This window comes from Quercus suber, unplaced genomic scaffold (genome assembly GCF_002906115.3).
Source record: "Quercus suber isolate HL8 unplaced genomic scaffold, Cork oak 2.0 scaffold_888, whole genome shotgun sequence".
Classification (NCBI taxonomy): Eukaryota; Viridiplantae; Streptophyta; class Magnoliopsida; order Fagales; family Fagaceae; genus Quercus; species Quercus suber.
In genome coordinates, this window is record NW_027070315.1 from 154,119 (window position 1) to 181,046 (window position 26,928).

At 35.3% G+C, this 26,928-nt stretch overlaps 2 protein-coding genes across 2 annotated transcripts; both read right to left on the reverse strand.

Moving 5' to 3' along the window:
• Positions 1 to 2,041: 2,041 nt before the first annotated feature.
• On the reverse strand, positions 2,042 to 2,902 carry LOC136065224 (uncharacterized mitochondrial protein AtMg00810-like). The gene has a single exon (XM_065768114.1). The coding sequence runs from the start codon at positions 2,900 to 2,902 to the stop codon at positions 2,042 to 2,044; it is 861 nt and encodes a 286-aa protein (XP_065624186.1).
• Positions 2,903 to 11,835: 8,933 nt separating this feature from the next.
• Positions 11,836 to 13,246, reverse strand: LOC136065225 (uncharacterized). The gene is made up of 4 exons (XM_065768115.1): positions 12,716 to 13,246; positions 12,436 to 12,615; positions 12,166 to 12,330; positions 11,836 to 12,123 (listed from the first exon to the last, which is right to left on the reverse strand). Exons 1-4 carry the CDS (start codon positions 13,244 to 13,246, stop codon positions 11,836 to 11,838), a joined length of 1,164 nt encoding a protein of 387 aa, XP_065624187.1.
• Positions 13,247 to 26,928: the final 13,682 nt, after the last annotated feature.

The window sequence follows — 26,928 nt, forward strand, 5'->3', positions numbered from 1 at the left end:
GCCCAAAACTAGTAAAAATCAGTTAAAAACTGGGTTGAATCGAGGCACAAACTGGTTCTTTGATTGTACCAGTTTTTTAAACTATAGCTTATAAAATTCACCTAATTAAAGTAATAAAGAAAAAAAAAAATTGTTTTGTGCAATTTAGTTGTCATTTTTGTATCTTTTGCATGAGCATGAGCCATGTGTGTTGCAAAGTGGGCTAGAGACACTTGCAGCATCTAAAGCTCATGGAAAAAGGTTTACCAAAATGTTTTACCCAAATAGTGGCTTCTAACTCCTACTGTATGTGGCTAAAACCTTCAAATGATCCATTTTTAGCCCTTAAGAATAAGCTGACTTCTTAGGCCAACTTTGACTACATACTAACGCTTAGGGCAGCTTCTCAAGGGGCTGAATTGGTTGGGGAAGAGCACCCAATCCCATTTGGTCAATCCGTTCCCTTTTGATGTAAAAAGCAAGCCAACCCTTTGCCAAAACGAAGGTAAACCGAGCACAAACATCAAATTAGCACCAAAGAGGTCCATGGCGTCATCCATTATGCATGGACCAGTCCTGAAGGACGTACAAAGCTTGCTATATTATCTCACAATCAGATCTAAACCTATGAATTCACATTTTTCCTCTCAAACCACAACTTCAAAGCAAAAACCATCTCAGCCAATTAAGAATTATAGCAGTATGAAATTTAGAGATGAAAATAGTGGTATCAAGGAGTCTTCTCTCTCCCTCACCACTTCTCAAATTCCTCTTCCTGCTATATGTGCAAAACAATTCTAAATTTAACGAATTATGAATATTTTCCATTTCTTTGTTATTTTGCACTTTGATTCCATTCTTGTGATGCACCATTAGTCTTTATTCACTAAATATTAGAATTTAGGGCTTGACTTTCTCAAATTAATCACAATTTCAATAAACCCAAGGGGAGTTTTGGACTCGTTCTAGTATTTCAGCCATTGTTGCAAAATGTCCCCAACACTATGTCACGTTAGTCTTGTTTTATGTTAGTATATTTTAATTTGTTGGCTTGAATGATATTATTATAAACTATGGACTGTTATTAAAGAAGAGTCAAAGAGAAAATAGTAAGACTTGGTAGAAATATTAAACCTCTTTCAGAAAATTATTACTTTGGTTGGTTTGGTTCCTTGGAAAAAGGGAAAGATGGAAACTGAAAGTTTTTCAAAAGCTTCTTTATTTTTGGTCTTAATGTAGAAAGGATATAATTTTAAATTTGTTCAAATAACTTTTCCATTATCCCTACTAAACACATATGAGAAGAAAACTAAAACATTTTTTTTTATCATTCTTAAATATTATATTTTCTCACTTTTCTATCCTCCAACCAAACTGATTGTATATTTGAAAAGAAAGTAAAACATGCTTCTATCAAAAGATTTGTTTCTTTCTGTTGGAAATGAAAACGCAAGCTCGAAGAAGGTTCAGCAATGGCAGAAAGCATGCAGAGACATGAAGGCATGAAGAGAGAGAGAGAGAGTGAACATTCTAGAGCTTTGTGAAAAATGATTTCGTGTATCTATTAAATATCTCACTCTGTTTCTTTATATACAACAGAAAACAGAGTAGCCAAATTTGACCAACAATCAGCCAATACAAACATGACAAGTGGCTTTTAGCTTAACACTTTATTTACACACTACAATATAAAAACTACTAAACTAAACTAATATCTACAGGTAATTACAAGACTCACAGATATCTACAAGATATTTAATACTCCCCCTCAAGATGAACCGTATATGTTGATAAAGTTCATCTTGGAAAGCAAATGATGAAACTGCTTCTGCCCCAGAGCTTTGGTAAAGAAATCTGCAATCTGGTGCCGAGTAGGAATATGAAATGTCTTGATAACCCCATCTTCAATTTTTTCTCGAATGAAATGGCAGTCTATTTCAATATGTTTGGTACATTCATGATACACAGGATTAGCAGCTATATAGAGGGCTGCTTTACTATCACAATAAAGGAAGGCAGGTTGGGAATGATTTAAGCCAAAAGTTTTGAGCAAAATAATGAGCTAAACCACCTCACTAGTGACTGTTGCCATTGATCTATACTCTGACTCAGCAGAGGATCTGGACACCACCTGCTGCTTCTTACTCTTCCAAGAGATTAGTGAATCTCCTAAAAACACACAAAACCCTGTGATAGACCTTCTGGTATCAGGGCAGGCTGCCCAGTCAGCATCACAATAGGACTTCAACTGTAATTCTGATCTTGCAGACAGGAACAAGCCTTGACTAGGTGTTTTCTTCAAGTATTTGAGAATTTTGTAAGCAGCTTGAAGATGAGGTACTCTCGGTGAACTCATGAATTGACTTAACTTGTGGACTGAATAACAAATGTCAGGCCTAGTCAATGTCAAATACAAAAGTCTTCCTATTAACCTTCTGTACAGTGAAGCATCTAGGACTGCATCACCAACCGAGTTTCTGAATCTAGCTGATTGATCCATAGGAATGTTTGCTGGCTTACAAGCTAACATACCAGCATCAGACAAAAGCTCAAGAGTGTATTTTCTTTGACACAATGAGATTCCATTGGCGGTTCTTGCTACCTCAAGACCTAGAAAATACTTCAAGGTTCCCAAATCTTTGAGCTTGAATTTGCTGTCCAGAAATTGCTTAAACACATTCACAGCATCCACATCATTACTGGCAATAAAAATATCATCAACATAAACGAGTATAATGATCATAGAACCTCCCTTAACCCGGGTAAAAACAGAATAGTCTGCCTTTGATTGTACAAAACCTTGATCTACAATTGTAGAGGATAACTTGGCAAACCATTGTCTGCTTGCCTGTTTAAACCCATAAAGAGACTTTGTCAATCTACAAACCTCCCCCTTGCTACCAAAACCAGGTGGAGGGAGCATGAAAACCTCTTCATGTAAGTCTCCATGCAAGAAAGCATTGTTGACATCTAACTGAGTTAAATGCCAACCATGAATAGCAGCAAGAGCCAAAAGAGTTCTGATAGTAACAAACTTAACCATAGGGAGAAGGTCTCATAAAAGTCTTTACCTTCAGTTTGTGTAAAACCTTTGGCCACTAACCTAGCCTTATACCTCTCAACAGAACCATCAGCCTTCAACTTAATTTTATAAACCCATCTACACCCAATTGGTACCTTACCGGGAGGAAGCTTGCACATAACCCAAGTGTGATTAGCTTGAAGTGCATCAATTTCAGCCTTCATGGCATCAAGCCACTTAGGATCATTCAAAGCTTGAGCATAAGTTTCAGGTTCCTTAGCAATGGTTAATGCAAGAGCAAAAGATTTATGGGAAGAAGAAAGTTTGGCATAGGAAAGTGTTGAAGCAAGAGGATAAAGAATACCTGTATCACCAGGAGCAATGGAAGCATCTGATTGAGGAAGTGAAACCGAGGCAGACACATGTGCAGAAGCCAAGTTGCAATGATAGTCCTTAAGGTAACTAGGAGGTTTCCTAACTCTAGTGGACTGCCTAACAGATTGACCATCAGAGTGGGATTGAGGAACATCACAAAAAGAATTAGAATGGTTAGAATTAGGATGAACAAGGTCAGGGAACTCATCAGGAGGTACAGCCAAATCTGTGGAGAAAGAAGGAGTGAATTCTGTAGTGGGAAAAGAAGAAGAAAAATCTGGTATGGTAGGTTGAGAAGTAAACATGTTGGGGCAAGAAGAAATGGGAACAGACTTAGAATTGGATAACCAATGTTTAAAAGGAAAGATATTTTCTTTAAAAACAACATCTCTAGAGACAAGACAAGTTTTGGTAGTCAAATCATAAACCTTATAGCCTTTAGTGCCAAAAGGATAACCAAGGAACATACAAGGCTTAGCCCTGGCATCAAATTTAGTCCTATCTCTAGATAAGGTTGAAACAAAACACAAACAACCAAAAATACGTAAATGACCATAGGAAGGTGAGTGCCCTAATAGTTTGTCATAAGGAATGAGATTTTGAAGAAGAGGACTAGGTGTTCTATTAATCAAATAAGTGGCAGTGAGAACACAGTCACCCCAGAATTTGAGAGGTAAATTAGCTTGAAATCTTAAGGCTTTAGCCACAGTAAGAAGATGTTGGTGTTTCCTCTCAACAACTGAATTTTGTTGAGGTGTTTCTACATAAGACAGTTGGTGTATAATCCCTTTAGAATTATAAAAAGAATTCAAAGCAAATTCAGGTCCATTATCTGATCTAATGACCTTTATAGGAAGTTTAAATTGAGTTAGAATGAGATTATAAAAGGATTGAATCAAAGATGAAGCTTCTGACTTGTGTTTCATCAAAAACACCCAAGTGCACCTACTATGGTCATCCACTAAGGTAAGAAAATATCTAGAACCATTTAGGGAAGGTGTGGAGTAAGGACCCCAGATATCAACATGTATTAAATCAAAACATGCAGATGAATGAGAAGTAGAAATAGGGAAAGACAATCTCTTTTGTTTAGCTAATGGACAAATAGAACAATCAAAGTTCTTATTATTGCAAGAAATGATGGTAGGTACAGTAGATTGCAACAAATCAAGTCTTTTGGCAAAGAGATGACCTAATCTATAATGCCATAGACTAGTGGTATCAACAGAATTCATATCACAAGAATTATAAGCTGTTACAGTAGCTGTTACAGTAGGAAAAGAAGATGAAAGCTTGGAAAGAGCATTTGAAACACATGATGGCAAACTATCTGGCAAGCTGCTTTGCAATGTGTATAATCCACCTTGATTTCTACCCAACCCAATCATCTTTCAGGGCTGTAAGTCCTGAATGAAACAGTATTGTGAAAGAAAAATGCAACAACAAGAAGGACGTTGGGTCAGTTTACTAATGGAAATCAGATTAAAAGAAAAACTAGGAATGCAAAGCACATTGTCAAGAACTAAGGTAGAAGATAGTTGCACAGTGCCAATATGTGTAACTTTTGCCATGTCACCATTGGGAAGTCTAACAGAAATTTGTACAGCAGAAGTAATGGAAGTGAAAAAGGCTAAAGAATGAATCATGTGATCAGTGGCTCCACTGTCAAGAATCCAATCAGTGGACTGAATATGAGAAGTACTGATGGTAGAAGAAAAAACTGAATATTCAAGAGAGGGAACAGACCATATACCTGATATCTCATGGCCTTGAAGATCAAATGAAGGCTGAGTGATGATATTAGCAACCTGATGGGTATCTGCAGCTCCCTCAGAAGGTCCTTGAGTACCAAAGTGGCAGTTGGAGTTTAACAAACTAAGTAACTGCTGATATTCTGACTTAGTAAGACTAACACCTCCACTTGCATCATCTTCAAGAGCAATTACATTGTTAGCAAAAGGAGGTAGAGTAGGTGTAATCTGGCATTTGGTGGACTTGAACTTATAGCCAGGAGGATATCCATGCAACTTATAACATTTGTCAACCACATGGCCCATTGCACCACAGTGAGTACATTGTGGCCTACCCTTCTTGAAATTCTTGACATTCTTTGCTGCTAATGCCGATGCCAAAGCAGCTGCTGTGTCAAGCTGGATTTTCTTGGCAACACCAACCTTCCTTTGCTTCTCATCTTGAAGTATAAGGGAAAACACCTTGCTCAAGGGAGGCATAGGATCCATAATTAGAATCTGTCCTTTGACAGCTGCATAAGTCTCGTTCAACCCCATCAGAAAAGACATAGTACATTCTTCCACTTGATGGCCACAGGTACATGTCCTATAATTGGAGAATTCATCCCAAAAACCCTTAAATTTGGTGTAATATGCATTGATGGTTAAATTGTCTTGAGTCAAAGAACTAATCTCTTTTCTCAACTCAAAGATCCTAGGGCCATTGCCTTGTCCAAATCTAAACTATAAGTCAATCCACACATCTCTGGCAGTCTTGAAATAGACTATGCTTGGTTGTAAATCCCTAGAGACAGAATTAAACAGCCAAGCCAAGACTGTGCTGTTACATTTACACCAAGCTCTGTAATAGGGATGATCAAATCAATCCACACATCTCTGGCAGTCTTGAAATAGACTATGCTTGGTTGTAAATCCCTAGAGACAGAATTAAACAGCCAAGCCAAGACTGTGCTGTTACATTTACACCAAGCTCTGTAATAGGGATGATCAACAGATTGAGGTTTGGGAATAGAACCATCAATGAACCCTAGTTTGGTCTTGGCATCTAGAGAAATGAGGATTGCCCTACTCCAGGTGCTATAATTCTCCTCAGTGAGAGGTTGAACCACCAACGAAATACCAGGATTATCACCACTGGATAGAAAATAAGGGCTAGAGGAAATTTCCCAAGGCTGAACAGTTGGAGCATTAGCACTGGAAGTATTTTCAGTCATACTTAGTGCAATGTTTATCAAGAAAAGGATGAAAATTGATTGAAGATTCAGAGTCCCAAAACAGGATTTAGTAAACGAAAGATCAAGAATTGTCCTTTCAGAAAAAGAAAAACTTCAAGGAACAAGAAATGAACACTTTGATACAATGTAGTCCGATCAAATCAAGATTCAATTTACAATCTTGATGAACTCACTGCAAATTGGGAATTAAAGAAAACCTAAAATTGAAAGAAATCAATTTCCAATTATGAAGAGTGGAATCTAGATTTCAATATGCTAAAGAAAACTAGATCTAGAAAATGATGAACTTAGTGCAAGAATCAATCAGAAACACGATGAAGAAGATTCCTAATTGATTTGAAAGAAGCACCAAGAAATCAAAGGACAAACGAAATTAAAATAGGAAGAATCAGAGAATACTAGACATGAACGATTCTCTAAGCTAGTTCAGCTCTGATACCATGTTGGAAATGAAAACGCAAGCTCGAAGAAGGTTCAACAATGGCGGAAAGCATGCAGAGACATGAAGGCACGCAGAGAGAGAGAGAGAGAATGAACATTCTGGAGCTTTGTGAAAAATGATTTCGTGTATCTATTAAATATCTCACTCTGTTTCTTTATATACAACAAAAAACAGAGTAGCCAAATTTGACCAACAATCAGCCAATACAAACATGACAAGTGGCTTCTAGCTTAACACTTTATTTACACACTACAATATAAAAACTACTAAACTAAACTAATATCTACAGGTAATTACAAGACTCATAGACATCTACAAGATATTTAATACTTTCTTTGTTTCCTTTTAAAGTTGTACTAGTGGTTAATAATGAAGAACCGGTCCATGCATTTTTGCTATCATGTTTTAAAGGCAAATAGCGGTTTGTAACTTTTTGGCGTGATTCTCAGAATCTGATTAATTTGTGAGTTCACTAGTTATGTTGACAAGTTTTTGGGCAGACCAAGCTGAGATGCTAGATTTATTCTGAGAGTAGGCTTAGCTCATCTTGATTTTACCAAGTTGAGTAGATGACTTGAAATAAGCATTGACTAAACTTGCATCGATCAACATTATAAATGAAATCAATTATTCACACACCTAAAAAAGATTTTTTTTTGGGCCACTAGTTAAAAAAAAAAAAAAAAAAATTACATACAAAAAAAGTACGTATTAATCATAGATTGAATCTTTAGACTTCATACAAACAATCTCTTGTTTTTATACTCAGGAATATCCTATGCTGTGGAGTTTCTTGTAGTGAAATAAAATCTCTAACTTATTCGGATTAGCCTAGTTTTGATAATTTATTTGGTTTAAAAAATAAATAATATAAAAATATAATTGTATCTATAAAAAAAATAATTATGCATAGTCTAACAATAAAATAAAATGACATTTTAAGCTAAAACAAGCATACGTAGGTCCCAAGCTTACATAATATACTACTGCGGTTTCACTACTCCTTATTTCCCACAAACATTTCATAATTATCAGTAATCCATAATTTTGACTAGAGACTCGCAAACCAGTAAAAGTAAAACAAGTGGAGAGAGTACTCGCACCTCAAGCTTTAAACAATACTTGTGTTATACATGTTTTGTGTAAAGCCTTCTCAGGACCACATTTTTACTTTAATATGGTAGCTCCAAGATGCGTATGTTTCCCACTTCTATATTTTTTTTTTCTACCCCCTAACTAGACAATTTCTGTGCCCTTGTGAATACATATTTACATGTCAAAAGGAATTGCTCAATTGCTCCACATTTTTTGCAGTCAATCTCATCTCTATGAACATTGGAAAACGATAATCAAACAAGTGATAACTATAAAAGGGACTTTGTATCTCTTAACCATTTGATCTACATCATTATATTGAAAAATCCAAATTTAAGAACACTTATCAACTCCTGAGAAATCCTTAAACAAAAACAGTCATTAATTCATTCCAACACCTATATTACATTATATCATCTATGAGCACCCCAAGGCATGGTTCTTGAATGCCACTCTGATATTTATCCTTGGTAATATTAATCAGTTTTTTAATTCCATAATATTAAATATATAAATAGATAATAATAGAATTTTTTTTTATTTGTTTGGTAATTTATGGGAAATATAACTATAATATTTGGCTTTTTCAAAAGAAAAATACAAATAATCACAAAGTTATTTTGTGTTTTTTCTTTTAATTATTTATTATTTTTATGGGATGTATTTTCTTTAATTGATTGGTCAAAGAAATTTATTTAGAATAATGCTACAACTACTATAAATTTTAAAATATAGGATTTACAAAATGGATGTATCAATTTTTAAAACATAATAATAAAAAGTATTATATTGTTGATGTAATGTCAATCATATTTGTGGGGCCCATGGGCCTGATAGCCTCGGCCCATCATGTAGCAGACCCAAGGCCCATGTCGAGGAGCACAAGCTATTCTGGATTAAAGTGGGGGAAAGCCTATTTTCCCAATCTACGCCGAGGACCACCTTATCCTCGGCCTGACAAAGGTGATTTTGGGGAGAGACTAACCCCAAAGTAAACTGTCACTCTCGCATTTAATGCACTCAACTAACCCCCCTGGCCGCATTAATGTGGAGGTAACCCCTTGGCAGGATAACGTTGATCAGAGTGAACCACTTGAGTACCGATAAGGCCTCTGATGGGACGGACGGCCAGAAGAGAGGCAAATAGATGATTAACAGATGGAAGAAGGAGATAGGAAGATGAAAACTATAAAGGAAAAGCTAGTAAGGTGAAAAGAAGGGGGGGGGGAAAAAAGAAAGAACAATAAGGCCTCCTCGGCCACAGGCCGAGGAGCATCCCCTCCTATTTGTAAAGAAACTCTTAGCATTTTTTATAAGAAAAGTTCACGCATGGTGATCGACGGTCAGCACCTAAACCTGTCAACCCACTCTCTATAAATTTATTGTTTGGGCTTATTGGGCTGAAAACCCATTACTCAGGGTCAATCCAAATTGAGTCCTTACAATTGGCGCCGTCTGTGGGAAGGATTAGGGTGCTGGCCGGCGCACCAGGTAAGTGTTCTAAGTTCTAAGTATTCGTTTTACAGTAGGTTAAAAAAAAAAAGAAAAAAAAATATATAGAAGATTTGGCAGCAAAAAAAAAAAAAAAAAAAAGAGAGAAAATGAAAGATCTCGATATTATTATTACTTCATGAACAGAAAGGTTACAGATTACAATCAAAGGCTCAGGTAGGCCTGTTTTACAAGCAAATTTACAAGCTAATAGCCACATGCTATTCCTGGCTATTCCTACAATCAGAGGCCCAGGTGGAGCCGCCCTAAGAAAAAACTAGCCGGAGGGAAGTGTCAACTCGTGCTTTTATTTGGCACCAAGAGAATGGGAGAGCTTGACACACGATGGAGGAGGTGAAGGGCAATCATGCTCCCAGGCCCCCAACAACTCCCTCCTCGGCTAGGCGGAGCTGGAACAAAGAGAGGAGCAGACGCAGGGGCTCCAGGATACCCTCCCCCATGATGTTCCCTCGATTCTCTCCGTTCCTCTCGAGTGTTGGCCGTTGGAGACGGCAACACTCGAGCACCGCCCATGAGGTGAATTCGCACGCCTTCCTCGTCGGGGGTGTGCTCCGAGGAAAGACGTTAGGTTCTCTAGCAACATCCCTCTGGGATACCTCGAAGGGCACCATCAGGGTTACGCCTAGACTCTGCCGCACCGAACGCCCAGTGGGGGTTGCGGCCATACCGGTTTTTGTCAGTCCCGGTAACAATTCCGGCGGGGTTGTTAAAAGGGCATGGGAAGTTGGAAGAAAGTGTTTTGTTCTGTTTGTGTTGAGAGGTTCATGGGTTGTGGAGGAACCATCTCCTTACTTTATATAGGGGATGGGGGTTTGGTGAGAATTAATTCATGCAGAGTTCGAAAAGAGTATTATCAGCTGGGTCAGTAATGAAGTCGCCAATTTCCAAGGAGGCCACGGACGGTTGGACTCGTGTCAATTTACGAGGACATTAATGAAGGCGCGTTTCGCGCACCGGAGCGTCAAGCGCGGAATACGAACAGACAAAGGGCGTTTCATAAATGAAAAAGATGGGGCCACGAGTTGGAGGCGAGGTCAATGCCACGTGTAAAGATCATAATCTGACACAAAGAGGAATCATCTCCAGTAAAGCGATTTGAGGACAAACCTCTACTTACAGGAAAATTGAAGTGGTAGACAGAACCAAGGTATTGCATGGTCCTCGGACCCAAGCCTATGGTAAAACTACACACACCATTATATCTAATACTTACAGGAAAATTGAAGTGGTAGACAGAACCAAGGTATTGCATGGTCCTCGGACCCAAGCCTATGGTAAAACTACACACACCATTATATCTAATACTTACAAAAAAATAGAAGTGGTAGACAGAGCCAAGGTATTGCATGGTCCTCGGACCCAAGCCTATGGTAAAACTACACACACCATTATATCTAATATTTACAGGAAAAATAGAAGTGGTAGACAGAGCCAAGGTATTGCATGATCCTCGGACCCAAACCTATGGTAAAACTACACACACCATTATACTTGGGTACTAGACAGAACCAGGGTATTGCATGGTCCTCGAACCCAAACCTATGGAGAAACTAGATACTTACAGGAAAAATAGAAGTGGTAGACAGAGCCAAGGTATTGCATGGTCCTCGGACCCAAGCCTATGGTAGAACTACACACACCATTATATCTAATACTTACAAAAAAAATAGAAGTGGTAGACAGAGCCAAGGTATTGCATGGTCCTCGGACCCAAACCTATGGTAAAACTACACACACCATTATACCTGGGTACTAGACAGAACCAGGGTATTGTATGGTCCTCAGACCCAAACCTATGGGGAAACTAGATACTTACAGGAAAAATAGAAGTGGTAGACAGAGCCAAGGTATTGCATGGTCCTCGGACCCAAACCTATGGTAAAACTACACACACCATTATACCTGGGTACTAGACAGAACCAGGGTATTGCATGGTCCTCGGACCCAAACCTATGGGGAAACTAGATACTTACAGGAAAAATTGAAGTGGTAGACAGAACCAAGGCATTGCATGGTCCTCGGACCCAAGCCTATGGAAAACTAAATACTTATAGAAAAATAGAAGTACTGGGCATAGAAAAAAACCAAAGCGTTACTTAGAATCAAGCTATACTACGATCTTTAGATTTATATTCGAAGGATAACAGATGGTTTCACGAGGCGAACTCCAAAATAGAATACGAATATTGAGCAGAATACAATAGTAAAATAAACAAAAGAAAAGAAAATATCATTAGTTGGAAGCGAAGTATTAAGTGTTCAATTCAAAAAGAAAGTATACAATTCCCTCACAACGCCACTGAGGCAAGAAACAAAATGAGATAAAAGAGAAGATAAACAAATTCATCCTACGCCGTATACTAGTCTTCTCAATTCAATGGGCAAATTAAGTCAATAGGTAAATCAAAAGGTCTGGGCCAAGGCCTAAGGGCTTGATTTCAAAAGGTCCGCCGGAGGACTTGCCATGTCTTGTGGTATTCCCTCACCCTCGGTTACAACTTTCCCTAACACTCTTTGGGGCTCAACCTCCTCGGATGGTTGATCAGTTAACGGCACATCCTCGGCGGTCCTATCCTGACTTTCAACCGATGGTAATGAGGATCCCTCCTCAGGAGCAGCAGGTGCAACCTCGCGAATGGCAATAGGGTAATATACCCTGTCCTCTCTTCTAAGATCAGATGAGGCATCAACCCCTGCTTGGTTGAGGGCTTCCTACCAGGTTTGAGAGCAATAATGCCTGCACACTGCAGGAACTTGAGCCCGAAGGATGGCTTCAGTCTTAGCCACCCCTTCGGCGAAAGCATCCTCCTCTGCCTTTTCCATAGAGCGCTCAGCGTCTGTTTTCGCGAATACCGCCTCGTCTTTGGCTCTCACAGCCTCGTCCCTGGCATACTCGGCAACACCTTTTTCATGGATTGCCTTGGTCAAATTTTCCTTCATATAGGTAATGTCCTCTTTGGCCTTTTGTAATTGACCCTCAACATCTTGCAAGCGGTTAGTTTGATCCTCAGCTTGCTTCCTGACCACGGCTAGGTCAGAGACAGCAGTATCCCTGGCCTTCGCCATTTTTGCCAGATCCTCGGTCGCCTTTTTCAGGTCGGCCTCAGATCTCTTAAGAGTATTAGCCGCCTCCAGGAACTTGTCGCGTTCTTGCGCTAAGGCATTGCTATGATCATCAACCTCTTCGCCCAACCTGAAAAGGGCCTAGATAGCCTGCCAGTAAAAACAAGCAACTCTGTAAAGAGAAAAAAAGGTACTAAGCGACAAAATTTTAAGTAAAATGAATAGGTGTCAAAGGACTTACCATGCCTAGATATTTCTTAAGGTCGAGGACAACCTCTACCCCGCTCATTTTCTCTAACTCGGCCATGTCGATGGGAAGAAGAAGAGATTTCTCCAGGGCCTCGGCCACAAGAGCCCCCTCGTCTCCTTGAGACTCCCGCATCGACGCGTTATCCATTAGGGGCTGATCATGGAGCATGGCAGCAGGCAGCCAGGCTTGAGCCTCAGGCTGCTGGGTGGCCTTCTTGCTTTTCCGTTGATCACCGAGCCTCAATTGCTTTGGAGGCCTGCGAGTCCTACCCTCCTCGGGCGAAGAATGAGATTTGCTCCCATCTATTGGCTCCTTACCCTTAGAAAGTCTTTTCCTTTTCGGGTCAGGAGACTCAGTAGGAGGGGCTGTTACTGTAGGAACGGAGGACGACCTGGTTTGCATGGTTAGAATCTGGGGCTGAGGTGCTGGGGGCTGGGGCTGCGACTCCCCTGGTACATCATTCTTGGAACCGCCTTCAAGCAGGTCAAGAAGATTGGTTTGGGGCTGTCTTTTTAAACCCATCTCAGCCTAGGTACCAACTCTTAAGGACTGAAGATCGGCTTCGGACAAGTGAGGGTCTCCTAGGTCACCGGGAGGATCCTCGGATTGATCAACTAAGTCAAACACACTATATTCGTCCTCGGAGGAACTCAGTTCAACCACCTCCTTTGCTTTCTTAGATGGTCCTTTCTCGGCCACCGTTACTTGCCGGGATGAAGAGGGACCTGATAGCGGAATGCCTTCAGGTATATAAGACCCCTCAGTAAAAGCAAAACCGCTTTCCACCACGGTAATCTGCGTAGGCCGAGGGTCACGAGCTCTAATTACGTGCTTCGGAACTGAGAATGACGTCTGAGCTAGGTCGCATCCGAGGATTTTATGAGCGGCTCTGACTTGGTTATCAGGTTCGTTCAAGAAAAGTTCCGACCTGAGAACGGTTTCCAAATCCGCTTTGTTAACCAGGTGGAAATGACGTGCAAAGGCGTGTGGATCTGCGAAAAGAAAAGCGAAATTCCTATGGTTAATCAACCAAATCGAGTATACAGGTATAAAACTTGAAAATGCTGAGACCTAGATTATCTTGTATTTCGGATGCCCTACCTGGTTCCCCCTCTACGGTTGGGCAATGAAAGCCGTCGTGCCACTCTCCCGACACTATGAGGAAATCTTGGTTCAACCCCTTATTGGAATCAGGAAGACACTGGATAAGACGAACCCTATCGTCCCTTGTCTTCATATAATATGTCTTACCCCTCAGGTGATGAAGGTTGTAACACCAATTCACATCATGGTGAGTCAGTCTCAGCCCCATTTTCTCATTCAGGGTATCTACACACCCTAGTATCCTAAATACATTCACGACACACTGAGTAGGAGTCAGGCGAAAATGCCTAAGGTAATTAAGGGTCACCGGCCTCATAGGGATTCTCATCCCTCCTTCTACGAAAGCAACTATAGGGATCACAACTTCACCCTCTCTCCTCCTAAGGTACCACTCTCCCTCTTCACAGTACTTCAAATTCACATTATTGGGTATTCCATAGTCGACAATGAATTTGTTCATCATCTCATCGGACTCGACCAACTTCTTAAACTTACCCATTCCCCAAAGACAACTAAAAGTTCTAAAAGAGAAAAGGAAGAATGAAATCCAGGAAATTTGGGGTCACTAGAAAAAGAAGACTTACAGAAGTATGACGATACTCTTCAGATAGTGTGCAAGTCGAACCAGATTCAAACTATATGCATCAATAATTGTAAGCGCAAAAATGATGAAACCCTTAGGTTCAAACAGGTATTTATACTCCCCTTTAGGTTCCCCAAATGTAACCGCTTGCTCATAAAAGCAAAAGATCATGCCGTTAAAAGTGGGAAACGTGGTGCCGCCAAAATTTAATGTGGGCGCCCATTAAGTCTTGAAACGCTAAAAACGCGCATCGGGCAGTCAAAAAGCCGCCAGCATCAGTACAAACCGAAGTGGGGCAATTCGTCCAATGGACCCGCGAGTATCAAAACCCTCCTCCCCGTCCGAGGGAACGTGCAGCAGGGTTTTGAGGGGCTATTGTGGGGCCCATGGGCCTGATAGCCTCGGCCCATCATGTAGTAGACCCAAGGCCCATGCCGAGGAGCACAAGCTATTCTGGATTAAAGTGGGGGAAAGCCTATTTTCCCAATCCACGCCGAGGACCACCTTATCCTCGGCCTGACAAAGGTGATTTTGGGGAGAGACTAACCCCAAAGTAAACTGTCACTCTCGCATTTAATGCACTCAACTAACCCCCCTGGCCGCATTAATAGGGAGGTAACCCCTTGGCAGGATAACGTTGATCAGAGTGAACCACTTGAGTACCGATAAGGCCTCTGATGGGACGGACGGCCAGAAGAGAGGCAAATAGATGATCAACAGATGGAAGAAGGAGATAGGAAGATGAAAACTATAAAGGAAAAGCTAGTAAGGTAAAAAGAAGGGGGGGAGAAAAAAAGAAAGAACAATAAGGCCTCCTCGGCCACAGGCCGAGGAGCATCCCCCCCTATTTATAAAGAAACTCTTAGCATTTTTTATAAGAAAAGTTCACGCATGGTGATCGACGGTCAGCACCTAAACCTGTCAACCCACTCTCTATAAATTTATTGTTTGGGCTTATTGGGCTGAAAACCCATCACTCAGGGTCAATCCAAATTGAGTCCTTACAATATTTATTATCACATTATTTTGTGAATATTTTGTAATAAAGTTGGAAGTAGGTTTGGTTTTTTTAATTTATTTATTATGTTATTGATGTGGTAGTAATCATGTTTATTGCCATATCAATTTGTAATGTTTTTAATTAGAGAGCAAAAATTAAGTATGTTCCCCAATTAAATTCAAGTATCAACTAATAAAATACAAACATCGCTATATTTTTCAGAGACAATTAATTTCAATATAACTTAATGTATGAATTTTATTGGGGAACCATATGTATCACTTAAGTAACGATATCTAAAGTTTACCATTTGTAAAACTAGTAGTAGCTTGAGCAATTTTCTTGTTGATATTTTGTATTTTTAAATTCTTTTTTTTTAAGTTACACAAGTTAATTAATATCCTAATTTTTTTGTCTCAGCATGTTCAGCAGTTTTAGGATCACAAAATTTTTTTTTTTATCACAACTTTACCAAAATTTTAATATGACAAATTGAGAGTTGTTGCCTATCACTTCCATATAGATAATCATTATTTTTTCTTCACTATTTACAAATTACTACATCAAAGTTGTGATTAAAAAAAAAATTGTGATTCTAGATTTTCTTATGTTTGTTTGTAAGTCATCTTATTCAATGCAGTTTGGCTTCCCTCTAATCTTTTTGTACGTTAGAGATGACACAGGACTAACACTTAGCATAAAATATAGCTATGTGCCAGTCTTGTCTCATGTGCATAAGATGGAAGCCCTGCTCTGTTTAATAAACACTTTACATTTTATTTTCTTTTTGGATAATTCATGTGAAAGTTTCTACATTGGCTCTTGATGCTTGTGCATTTAAATGTGCGTTTCGATCCAAATTAAAAAGCTAACTTATTTCACTATTCAGTTTATTTTTGTTACTATTCATGGGCTTCATGCACTTTTTGATAATATTTTTTAGTGTCACTGTACTATTTCAATTAACATTTATCTTTATCTATAATACTTTTAGTAAAAAAAATTCAATTTCAACAAAATAAGCAGATCCTAAAAATTAAAATTAATTTTTTGCCCCAACTTTAAATAAGTTGGCCGAACAATGCGCACATAAATAGCACTCATTGGCTTTTTTCTTTTCTCTTGCCATCGTCCCAAGAAATTATTGGCACTCAACAGGCTCATCCCCCTTTCAAAAAGTGGTTGTAATATCCTGGAAGTTTCTGAGCAAAGCCCAAAATAACTCTTTGAACTTTCAACGAACCATACCGGGGTCATTGTGGTCAATCAAACTATGTGAAACGGTAGATGTCCCTCTTCCACGCAATCTTATACAGCTGTTCCACTAACTTTAAATCATGTTAAAGCTTGATTGACAGAGAGACAAATCCAGGGGCTCCAGCGGTTTTGAGAGAGAAAAAACTTGTTTGAAAAAAAAAATTATTTATTTTTGGGGCAAATTACAAATAGTCAAATACAACTAAATTTATTGTTTTTGGGATAAATTTCAACTAAAATTTATTTGTTTTTGTTTTTTTGAATTATTTTAGTTTAAAAAAATCAAAATTCTTCAATTTTTTATTTTTTAAGAGATACTAGAATTATTTCAGTTTTTGAATTATTTGTTTTGGTTTTTGATACATTAAATTTTTTTTTTTTACTAATTTATATGCCGATGTGGCAATTTTTCAATGCCAAATATATATTTTTTTTAATATTATCCTAATGAGAAATGATATATCCACAATATTTTTACAACAAATTTTAAGTAGTAGGTTGTTACTGATTGTTATTGTTGAGGCAAAAAAGTAATCTTAGTGTTAGGTTCAAATTTGAATCATTAACAACTAACTATCTGTGATTTGTTATAAAAATGTTGTGAACGTAGCATCTCTCTTATTCTAATAGCTACATCCGCATTTATTGTGCAACAACGCACTTCGTCTATCACATAGGACTTTTCAGTTAGTAGGTTAACGGCAATGACCAAAATGGAAATGATTTTCTGTTTTCAAGGACTGAGGTAGGGACAAAAGTGTAATTTTGTTGTAAGTTTATAATAAAAAATTACAAATTAAATTTATTGTGAGATTCATAATTCATGTAAAAGAAGAAAAGTACGTATATATTATACTCTATTCAATAATTTTCCTAGATTTTGACTTTAAAAACTAGGCTTTGCCAAGTGGCACTTAAAATTGAAAGACTCTCTACGTTCTTTTAGGAGGACTTTTCTATTAAGTGCCACATTAGTTTACTCTTTCCTAAACCTGTCTATTGGAATGCCTGAACTTTGACACAATCTCTTCTAACCTCTTGACATCTATTTTTATCTCCACTTTTTCCCATACATTTGATCATTTTGCTATGAACTCATTTGGCCTAAGCTATAGGGTTTGTATGGGTTGATAATATTTAGGCTCTATAATAGCGTTTCTTTTATTTATTTTTCTATAAGGGTTATGTCAATAAGAACAAATTACTAGATTCGCCACGTGTTTGACAAAAGGCTTCTAATAAGTATTTTATTTTTTAATTCTCATTTGAGTCTTTTTTTGTTTCTATACAGATAAATCTCCTATGGTGGAGCTTAATCAATACTCTAAAACATTGAAAGAGAATTGCATGGTTAGCATATGCAATTAGTGCTTCCTAAGTCCAACACATTTTTTCTTTTATTTTGCTCTGTGACAATTAGTGCTATCTTTATTTAACTTCAATTGAAAAGAGAAGTGAATTGGTTCAATGATTTTTGCTGAAGCAATTAAATAACTTGCATCCTTTCAATTTCAAAAAAGATGTTAAAATTCCATTTTTTAAGAGGTGAGGTGGAAGGTCAAATGCAAAAGTTGTTCTAATAGAGCGCCACGTGGCTGGACCTTATGCTCTCTCGTATGAGATCTCTACTTTTATATATATACTAGTCACATATCCGCGCATTGCGTATGATAATTTTTTTTGGATGATCTCATTAAATATTTTATTAATACTATAATTTTAATTATTAACCATTTGTTTTTCATTAGTTTTTAAGTTAATAAAAACCATAAATATACCTTTTTTTTTTTTTACCTTTACACACACACATGTAATCTTTACACATACCATTAAGAAAATTCTATATATTCCACTTTTTTGGATGCGTTAAATTATAAATTACTACTCCATAATGATAGTGACTAATTAATTTTATATTTTTTTTTAGTAATCTCATTTTTAATGCTTTTTACCATTATCATATACTAGCACGTAACTCCATGCAAACGCATGGATGCATTTAAAATTTTAAAAAAATATTATAAAAATATAAATAATTAGTCAAATTATTATTATTTAAAAAAAATGTAATACATGCATTCATGCATACGTATAGATACATTTAAAATTAAACACAATTTTTATCATAAAATATATATAATTAGTCAAATTATTTTTTTAAAGTAAATATAATTACTCACACATTAAAATTATTACCTAAATTTAATACTATTGATGATCATTTTTTTTCCTAATTTTTAATAAGATAGAACGTGTGGTGATTTTTATTTTATTTATTTTTTAAGAAACATGTGGTGATTTTTATTGAGTATATGTAATTGTTTTTTTTTTTTTAATTTTATAGTTTACTAATATTAGATTCTTAGTATTTTGAACTCATTAACTCACTTGACACAAAGATTAAAAAACTTAAGTAGACATATGGCACATGCTTAAGTTGATAATTATGATGTATTCCCCACATAAATTTAGACAAGTGCAAAATTGGATTATAATTTCAAATTCTAATTCAACTTTCTCCAAGTATTACCTATTAATATATATATATATAGATGACTTATAAATTTGAATTTTTTTTTATGTTTTTTATGGTTTGTTATATTGGACTTCTCATTTTCTACACCAAATTAACTAATTTAGCACAAAAATTTAAAAATTTAGATTTGATGAGACATATGACGCAAAATTAAACTCTAATTGAAATTGAAATTTTACATTAAATTAATTCACTTGGCACAAAATTCTAAATTTAGATTATATGAGATATGTGACGCAAAATTAGACCATAAACCGTTATGCCTAGTCAAAAAGTAATGTAAAATAAAAACCTTTATAGCTGGTCAAAAAGTAATGTAAAATTTACTTAAAAAGCTTGTGAAAAGCAATGTAAAAAGAAATTTATAATGAATGGGTCACAATATTCATCAAAAAGAAAAAAAAAAACTGGTCACAAAACAATATTATAAGAAGTTATTTGTCCTCTTTTATGCTCTAACGAAGGTTTCTTGGAAATTTTCTTCATATGCGTGATCTGTAATCTACTCCTAAAACGTTAAACGAAGGGTTGAAAATTTTGTACACCATGCCAAACTTGTTTGTCCTCTCTCTCTCTCAGAGTGCTTGGCAAGGCAAAGAATTAGTTGGAAATTTCCATAACTACACTATTCTCCTCAAAAGTTATGCCAGTCTACTCTCTTTCTCTCTTTGAATTAACACAATACAATGTTTTGCAGAGGACTGAGATTCTCTGACATTAACACTGTTTGATGGAAAAAAGAAGAGATTCGGGTTAGAATTCTTACAAACTCATCATATATATTTATATTGAGTGTGAATTTTGAAAATCTAATCGTTAGATCGCATGTTTTTACTACATCTTTAATGCTTACAAAATTTCAAGAAAATCAAAGATCAATTGCTATGTCATCAAATAAATGTTATAATTTCAAATTTTTGTAATCTAAAGTTGTATATAAAAAATAAGTTAATTGATCAAATAGTAAATAATATCCGATTTAAACACAATTTGATATGCATATTAAAGACATAAAGAACATAAAATTCAAACGATTAGATTTTTAAAATTTACCTCAAAAAAAGAAATATACAAGTTTGAAGAAGATAAATTTTGTTTTGTTTTTTATTTTTTTATTTTATAAAATAAGCAGTAGAGTACACTGTGAGTCTTTTTGCTTAATATTGCAAAAAATAAAGTTTATTTGTGATATAGGTACTGTTTAAATTTATTTGGGAAAATGAGGAGAGAAGTGAATTTCGGCAACACCAATGCCGAAATTCTGAGAAAAAGTAGGAGAGAGGAGAGAGAAATAATGTGACAGGGAGAGAGAAAAAGAAATTTCGGCAATGATATTGCCGAAATTGGAAGATTAAAAAAAAAAAAGAAAAAAAAAAACTGAATTGTGGCAAGAGTAATGCTTCGACCTCACGCTATTTTATCATATTTTTTACAAATTGTTGTTATGGCCAATTTTTTACTGGGTCTCATTAGTGCCTACCAACAAATCACTTTTTTATTTACCAATAATCACTCATCACATCACCAGTTTATGAAAGTTTTTGTAAAAAATTTGGTAACTCTAGCATTTTGCCAAAAGTTAATGATTTACAAAAAATAAAAATAAAAACCTCAATTGCGGCGAAATTGGGATTGTTGTGAGATTAATGCAGCCACACGATTTTATTTTTTATTTACTCCAATTTCGGCAATTCAACTGCCGCAATTGAGTTTTTTTTTTTTTTTTTTTTTTTAATTTTATAAATCATTCACTTTTGGTAAAGGCAATTCAACTGCCGCAATTGAGTTTTTTTTTTTTTTTTTTTTTTTAATTTTATAAATCATTCACTTTTGGTAAAATGCTAGAGTTACAAACTTTTTTACAAAAACATTCATAAACTGTTGATGTAATAAGTAATTATTGATAAATAAAAAAGTGATGTTTTTCTCTCTCCATCCGTCACATCATTTCTCTCTCCTCTCTCTTACTTTTTCTCAGAATTTCGGCATTGGTGTTGCCGAAATTCACTTCTCTTCTCATTTTTTCAAATAAGTTTGAACAGTATCTATATCACAAATAAACATCATTTTTTGCAATATTCGGCCAAAAAACTCGTACACTGTCACTCCATTAATGCAACTCCATTAAAATTTACACTGTTTCACATCACTACAAATTAAAACTTAACTGTTTCAGAATTCTGCTATATGTCCTTGTCACGTACCAAAAGATGCAAGAGCAATTACATGAAAAAGGAAAAATGAAAAAGAAAAAGAAAGCAACAGATTTAGTACGTAGATTTTCAAAAACCCCCCTCAGCTTTTACTCTGTACAAGAGCATTAGCATTTTCAAGTTATTACTTATTTATATTCAATAGAATATTTAGGGAGTGTTTGGTAAGTAATTTTAAACAACAATTTTCAGTTTTCAAACAATATTTCACGCATTTCAACGCACTTTTTCACCCACACGTATTTCGACAAAAATTTTTAAACAAAAATTTTCAGTTTTTAAACACATGTACCAAACGGGCTCTTAGCCTTCTTAAAAATACTCCTAAATAAATGAGTGTTTGAATATGTAATTAAATGAGAAAGATCTCGAAATTTGCATTTTTCCCTGCTCTTATAACACATATATAAATATATATATATATATACACACACATAATATTATAATCTTTTCTCTTTAAAACATATTTTTACACATAATTACCAAATTTTTATATATAAAATCTTTAAAAGGAAAGATAAAAAAATAAATGGGAAATTCGAGATTGTCCTTTTTGTTGCCACATCGTATTTTGAAAATAGTGAATACAAAACAAAAAAATTAATTTTTTAAATCAGATTTGTTTCCACTTTTTTTTTTTTTTTGGTTGTATCTTTCTTTTCAAAATTACACACACATATATATCAACAATAAAATGTTACATTTTAACAATAAGTCTATTTTAAGTTGTGGTATGTCCTCATATGATATATCTTATTTTTATTTTATTTTATCTATATGCAATTGACACCTCAAAAATTATAAAAATATTATGATAATACTAAAAATGTTATAACTTTTCACAATAAATTTATTTTTAATTGTAATTAGTTTCAGTATGATAGTTTATTATTTTATTTTATCTTATAAAAAATAAACACCTCATTAATTATGAAAATATTACAATAAAAATGTTCTCAAACGTGACAAGGTTCCCACGATATCTTGACATCAGTTTCGGTTCCATGAAACTTGGTAGAGCCATTGACTGTATTGTTGGAATCCAACAGGCTTGTCAACTTGGAAGACGCAAGTGCTCACCAAGAATAGGATTGCATTAAAATCTAATTAAGAAGTCTGAATACATTAACATCATGCCTACCATAACAAATGCATGGTCCCTATCCTATCATAATAAATATGCATCCCCACTCGGCCCTGTGGCCCCTGTCCCATCCTATCATAATAAATATGCATCCCCATGTGGCCCTGTCCAAAAAATTATGATGAAATGGTAAATGTATTTATGGGTCTTGTTAACGTACTGCTGTGCAGCACTGGTATAAAATTACATTAAAATACTAATGTTTTTGGAAGTAGGAAAAAGCTGAATGTGAGTGTTAGGCGTGGGTCAGACTGTCAGCTTTGAAAGAAAGAAGAAGTTATTTTGCAACCAAACCAAAATGTCCCTTAATTTTTTCCTATACCTTCATCTAACCGATTAGCTTTATCAAGAGTCTGTTTCTATTTTTTTTTTTTTTAAATTATCTAGAGTCACAAACTTTATTTTTTGTCTTTGCTTAAAAAAAAAAACTTTATTTTTTGTCTCCTATTATTTTTAAAACAAAAATATAATGAAAACAGTTTTTTCATATAAAATTCTGTAATATTTTTAAAGTGGCCAATTAGATATTCTATATTCAATTATTCATGAAATTGAAAAGAAAAAAAGGAATATATATATATATATATATATATATATTCTTCAACATGATTTAAAGTTAGTGGAACAGTTGTATAAGATTGGACATCTACGTGTTTTACATAGTTTGATTGACCACAATGACCCCGGCAAGGTTCGTTGAAAGTTCAAAAGAGTTATTTTGGGCTTTACTCAGAAACTTCCATGATATTGCAATTAATATAAAATGCGTGTTTTTTTTGAAAGCAAGACTACAATAAAGTCTAGCCTCTTGCATCCATAGACTCACTCTCTTCCTGTTCACTTTCCTCACTTTATATTGACACCGCTTTCATAGCTAAGCTACAACTTAGCATATGATATTCTTTGAATATTTTTTGAAAAAATTACTACCAAATTTGGTCACTAAAGCTGCTTCTCTTCAGTAAATGAAATTCTTTAGGAATTTCATAGTTATCCTACTTTGAACATGATTGCAATAAAGGTCATCTATAAATGAAAATTCACAGTTTTTTTTTTTAAGGTCTTGACCTCTATGTTTGATAACCATAAGGGCAATCCTTAAATAATTGGTGACATATTTGCATCTCTTGGAATGAAGGTCCATGATGGCAAAAATGGCCCTTATGTGTTGGACATTGTTTTTGGTATTAGTTCTTGGTATGTAAGACTTGGTATTAGTGGCAAAAGATATATTTCTTACTATATTTAGCTATAATTAATGTATATGGAAGCTTCAAGGAGGCTGAAAAATCATTATAGATGAATCATTACGGTTTTGTTAATAAGTTGAACAAAATGGTCAAATTTCACCCTTTCATTTTTCTTTATAAAGATGGTTGTGGTTAACTTCCTCCTAGACTCATCTTCTTGTTGTACTATAAAGACTGTTTCTTTTTCCTTTTCCTCTTTTTAATAATATAATATAATTGAAGCTAATTCTTCAAAATGCGTAGCACAAGGTTCAAAGTTATATATAGGTCATAAAGAATAGCAAGAAACTATTTAAAAATAAAATTATAAATATTCGTGCATCGCGTGAGATATCATCTAATTTATATTTATATTATTACTAAAAGTTGAAGCGTAGTATTTATTGCTACTGAGCTCTTGCTGCGCCACTTTATCACCACATCATTCGCCACATAATTATTGTTTTTTCATTCCTATTTTTTTTTACAAAAAAAAAATATATATATAAATAGATTATTGACTTTACATATTCATCTTTGTTGGTTTTAACACTTATATATATTTCATTTTTATTTCCAATTTTCCTATAATTTTGTTTTGACATTCACTTATTTTTAAATATTTACACTTTCTTCAACCTTTCTTTTTTTCTTTACATTTTCATCTCCTCACTATCCTCTACTTTAATATCACTATTCATCTTTCCCTTTATCTTGCTTTATTTATCTCTTCTTATTCACTCCCTTCTACCATAATTTAGAATGCAAAAAAGTAATTTACCTTTTATTTTTACATTCAAACCATAAAGAAATTTTTTTTTCCTTTTCATCTCTTTTTTTCCCTTTTTTTTAATCATTTTCCACTTCTTTTTCCTTCCTTTAAAACAGTGTTAATTTTAAAGAGCAATTATAAATTTGACTCCCTCTTCACAATATTTGTATCACGCTTGAACTAAACCTCTTGGCTCCCATCACAGATTCACATACAAAATTGTGAGAGCATGTATATGAAATTTTCGGTGAAATTTAGGATGTGTCTACTAGAATTTTTCTTGAAAGAGAGGGAAAGAAAGAACAAGCACAATTTTGGAGGTTTACGCGCACGTAAGAAATTTCCAACCCTTCTTCTCAACGTGTGAGCCTACCCCATATGAGAGCTCGAAGTAATCTACACAATAGTTTTCCTTCAGCTAACGGAACAATTATTGTATGAATCTCAACATCCAAAAACATTGTGCTAATTTCAAAGAGAGAGAGATAGAGTGGGGAAGACGAGCACAACTTTTGAGGAGCAAACTGTAGAATGATGCTATGCAACGTGAAAGTTTCTAACCCAAATATCTTATTTTTTCCACCAAACAATGTTAATGTCAAAGAATCTTAGTCCTTCGCGATACATTGTGTTGTGTTAATTCAAAGAGAGAAAGAGAGCATATTAGCACAACTTTTGAGGAGAACAATGTAGTTGTGGAAATTTCTAACTAATTTTTTGCCCTGCCAAGTACTCTGAGAAAGGAAGAGAACACACAAGTTTGGCATGATGTACGAAATTTCCAACCTTTCATTTGACGAGCTAGGAGCAGATTGCAAATCACACGCATATAGAAAATTTCCCAGAAACCTTCCTTAAGAGCATAAAAGAGGACAAACAACTTATCATATTGCTTTGTGACCAATTTTTTTCTTTTTGCTGAATATTGTGACCCATTCATTATAAAGTTCTTTTTACATTGCTTTTCACAAGCTTCTTAAGTGAATTTACATTACTTTTTGACCAGCTATAAAAGTTTTTATTTTACATTACTTTTTGACTAGTAATAACAGTTTACATCATTTAATAAAGAGTTAAATAAATCTTAACTCAAACTCAACTTGGGTTCCATATAAGATAGAAAATTAAATGATCTTAGAATTTTAATAATCAGCTTGATTCAGTTTAGCACAATTAAAACCTATCTCACAAAACCTGAGAATACTTTATTATTGCCCATGTTATTCAAACAAATTTAAACATACTTTGAGGAGGACTTGAGTTTTAAGTTTCAAGAAGTGAAAATCACAACCGCCTTGTCATTTTTCCTGGGATATATTTATGGTGAAATTAACAACTCAAAAAATTCTCCCACCAAAGTTGGCATACACCTTGTATTTAGCTTATGTTTGGATAGCGGCCACGTCCAGCATTTTTGCTACACTTCAACTTTTAGTAATATATAAATATAGATATAGACTAGATGATATCTCATGCACGAATACTTTATAATTTTATTTTGAAATAGTTTCTTGCTATTCTTTATAACCTATATATAACCTTGAACCTTGTGCTACGTATTTTGAAGAATTAGGGGGTGTTTGGTTCATCATTTTCCATAACTCAGTTCTCAGTTTTCATAACTCATAACTCAAAAATGGTGGAACTCATAGTAAAAAGGTTGTTTGGCTGCACAATAACTCTGTTTCCATAACTCATAATTCAATGGCAATATTGTAATTAAACACACATAGAAGACCCACAAACAGTACTCAGCCATACCTTTTGACTTTTTTTCTTTCTTTCTTCTCTTGCGTTGGCTGTTCGGTTTTTTTTTTTTTTCATTGGTTCGGTCTTCATGTTTTGGGTTTTTTTTTTTTTTTCACTAGGTTATGTGAGTTTGGGTATTGAAAAAAAAAAATGCACCGGCTGATAGGTATGGGGCCCACAAATAGTGTGAAAAATATTGAGTGATGTGAAGTGAGTGATAGTGCCAAACAAACATGGTATTTTAAAGTGATGAGTGATGAGTGACGGAAATTGAGTGACCAAAAAAATTGATCCAAACATGGCCTTAGCTTCAATTATATTATACTAGGCTTTGGAATCGTAAAAACTCTTGTTAGTTGATTGGGATTTTGTGCCAAAGTTTCGAGTCTAAGGGAAAACATAATCTCCTTTTTGTGGTTGATGGTGAGTATTTATATTTAGTTTTGGGAGATGCTTGTGACCCGTTTTTTGGTTGAGAGGAGAAAATCTTTTGAGGGTGTGGGGTTAGGAATTGTCTCCCTTAAGCCCCTAGCCTCGCTCATGTTTGAGGGAATAGTCAAGTATCGAGACGCTTTGCATGCCTATGTTCATAAAAGAAAAAAAGAAAAAACATACTA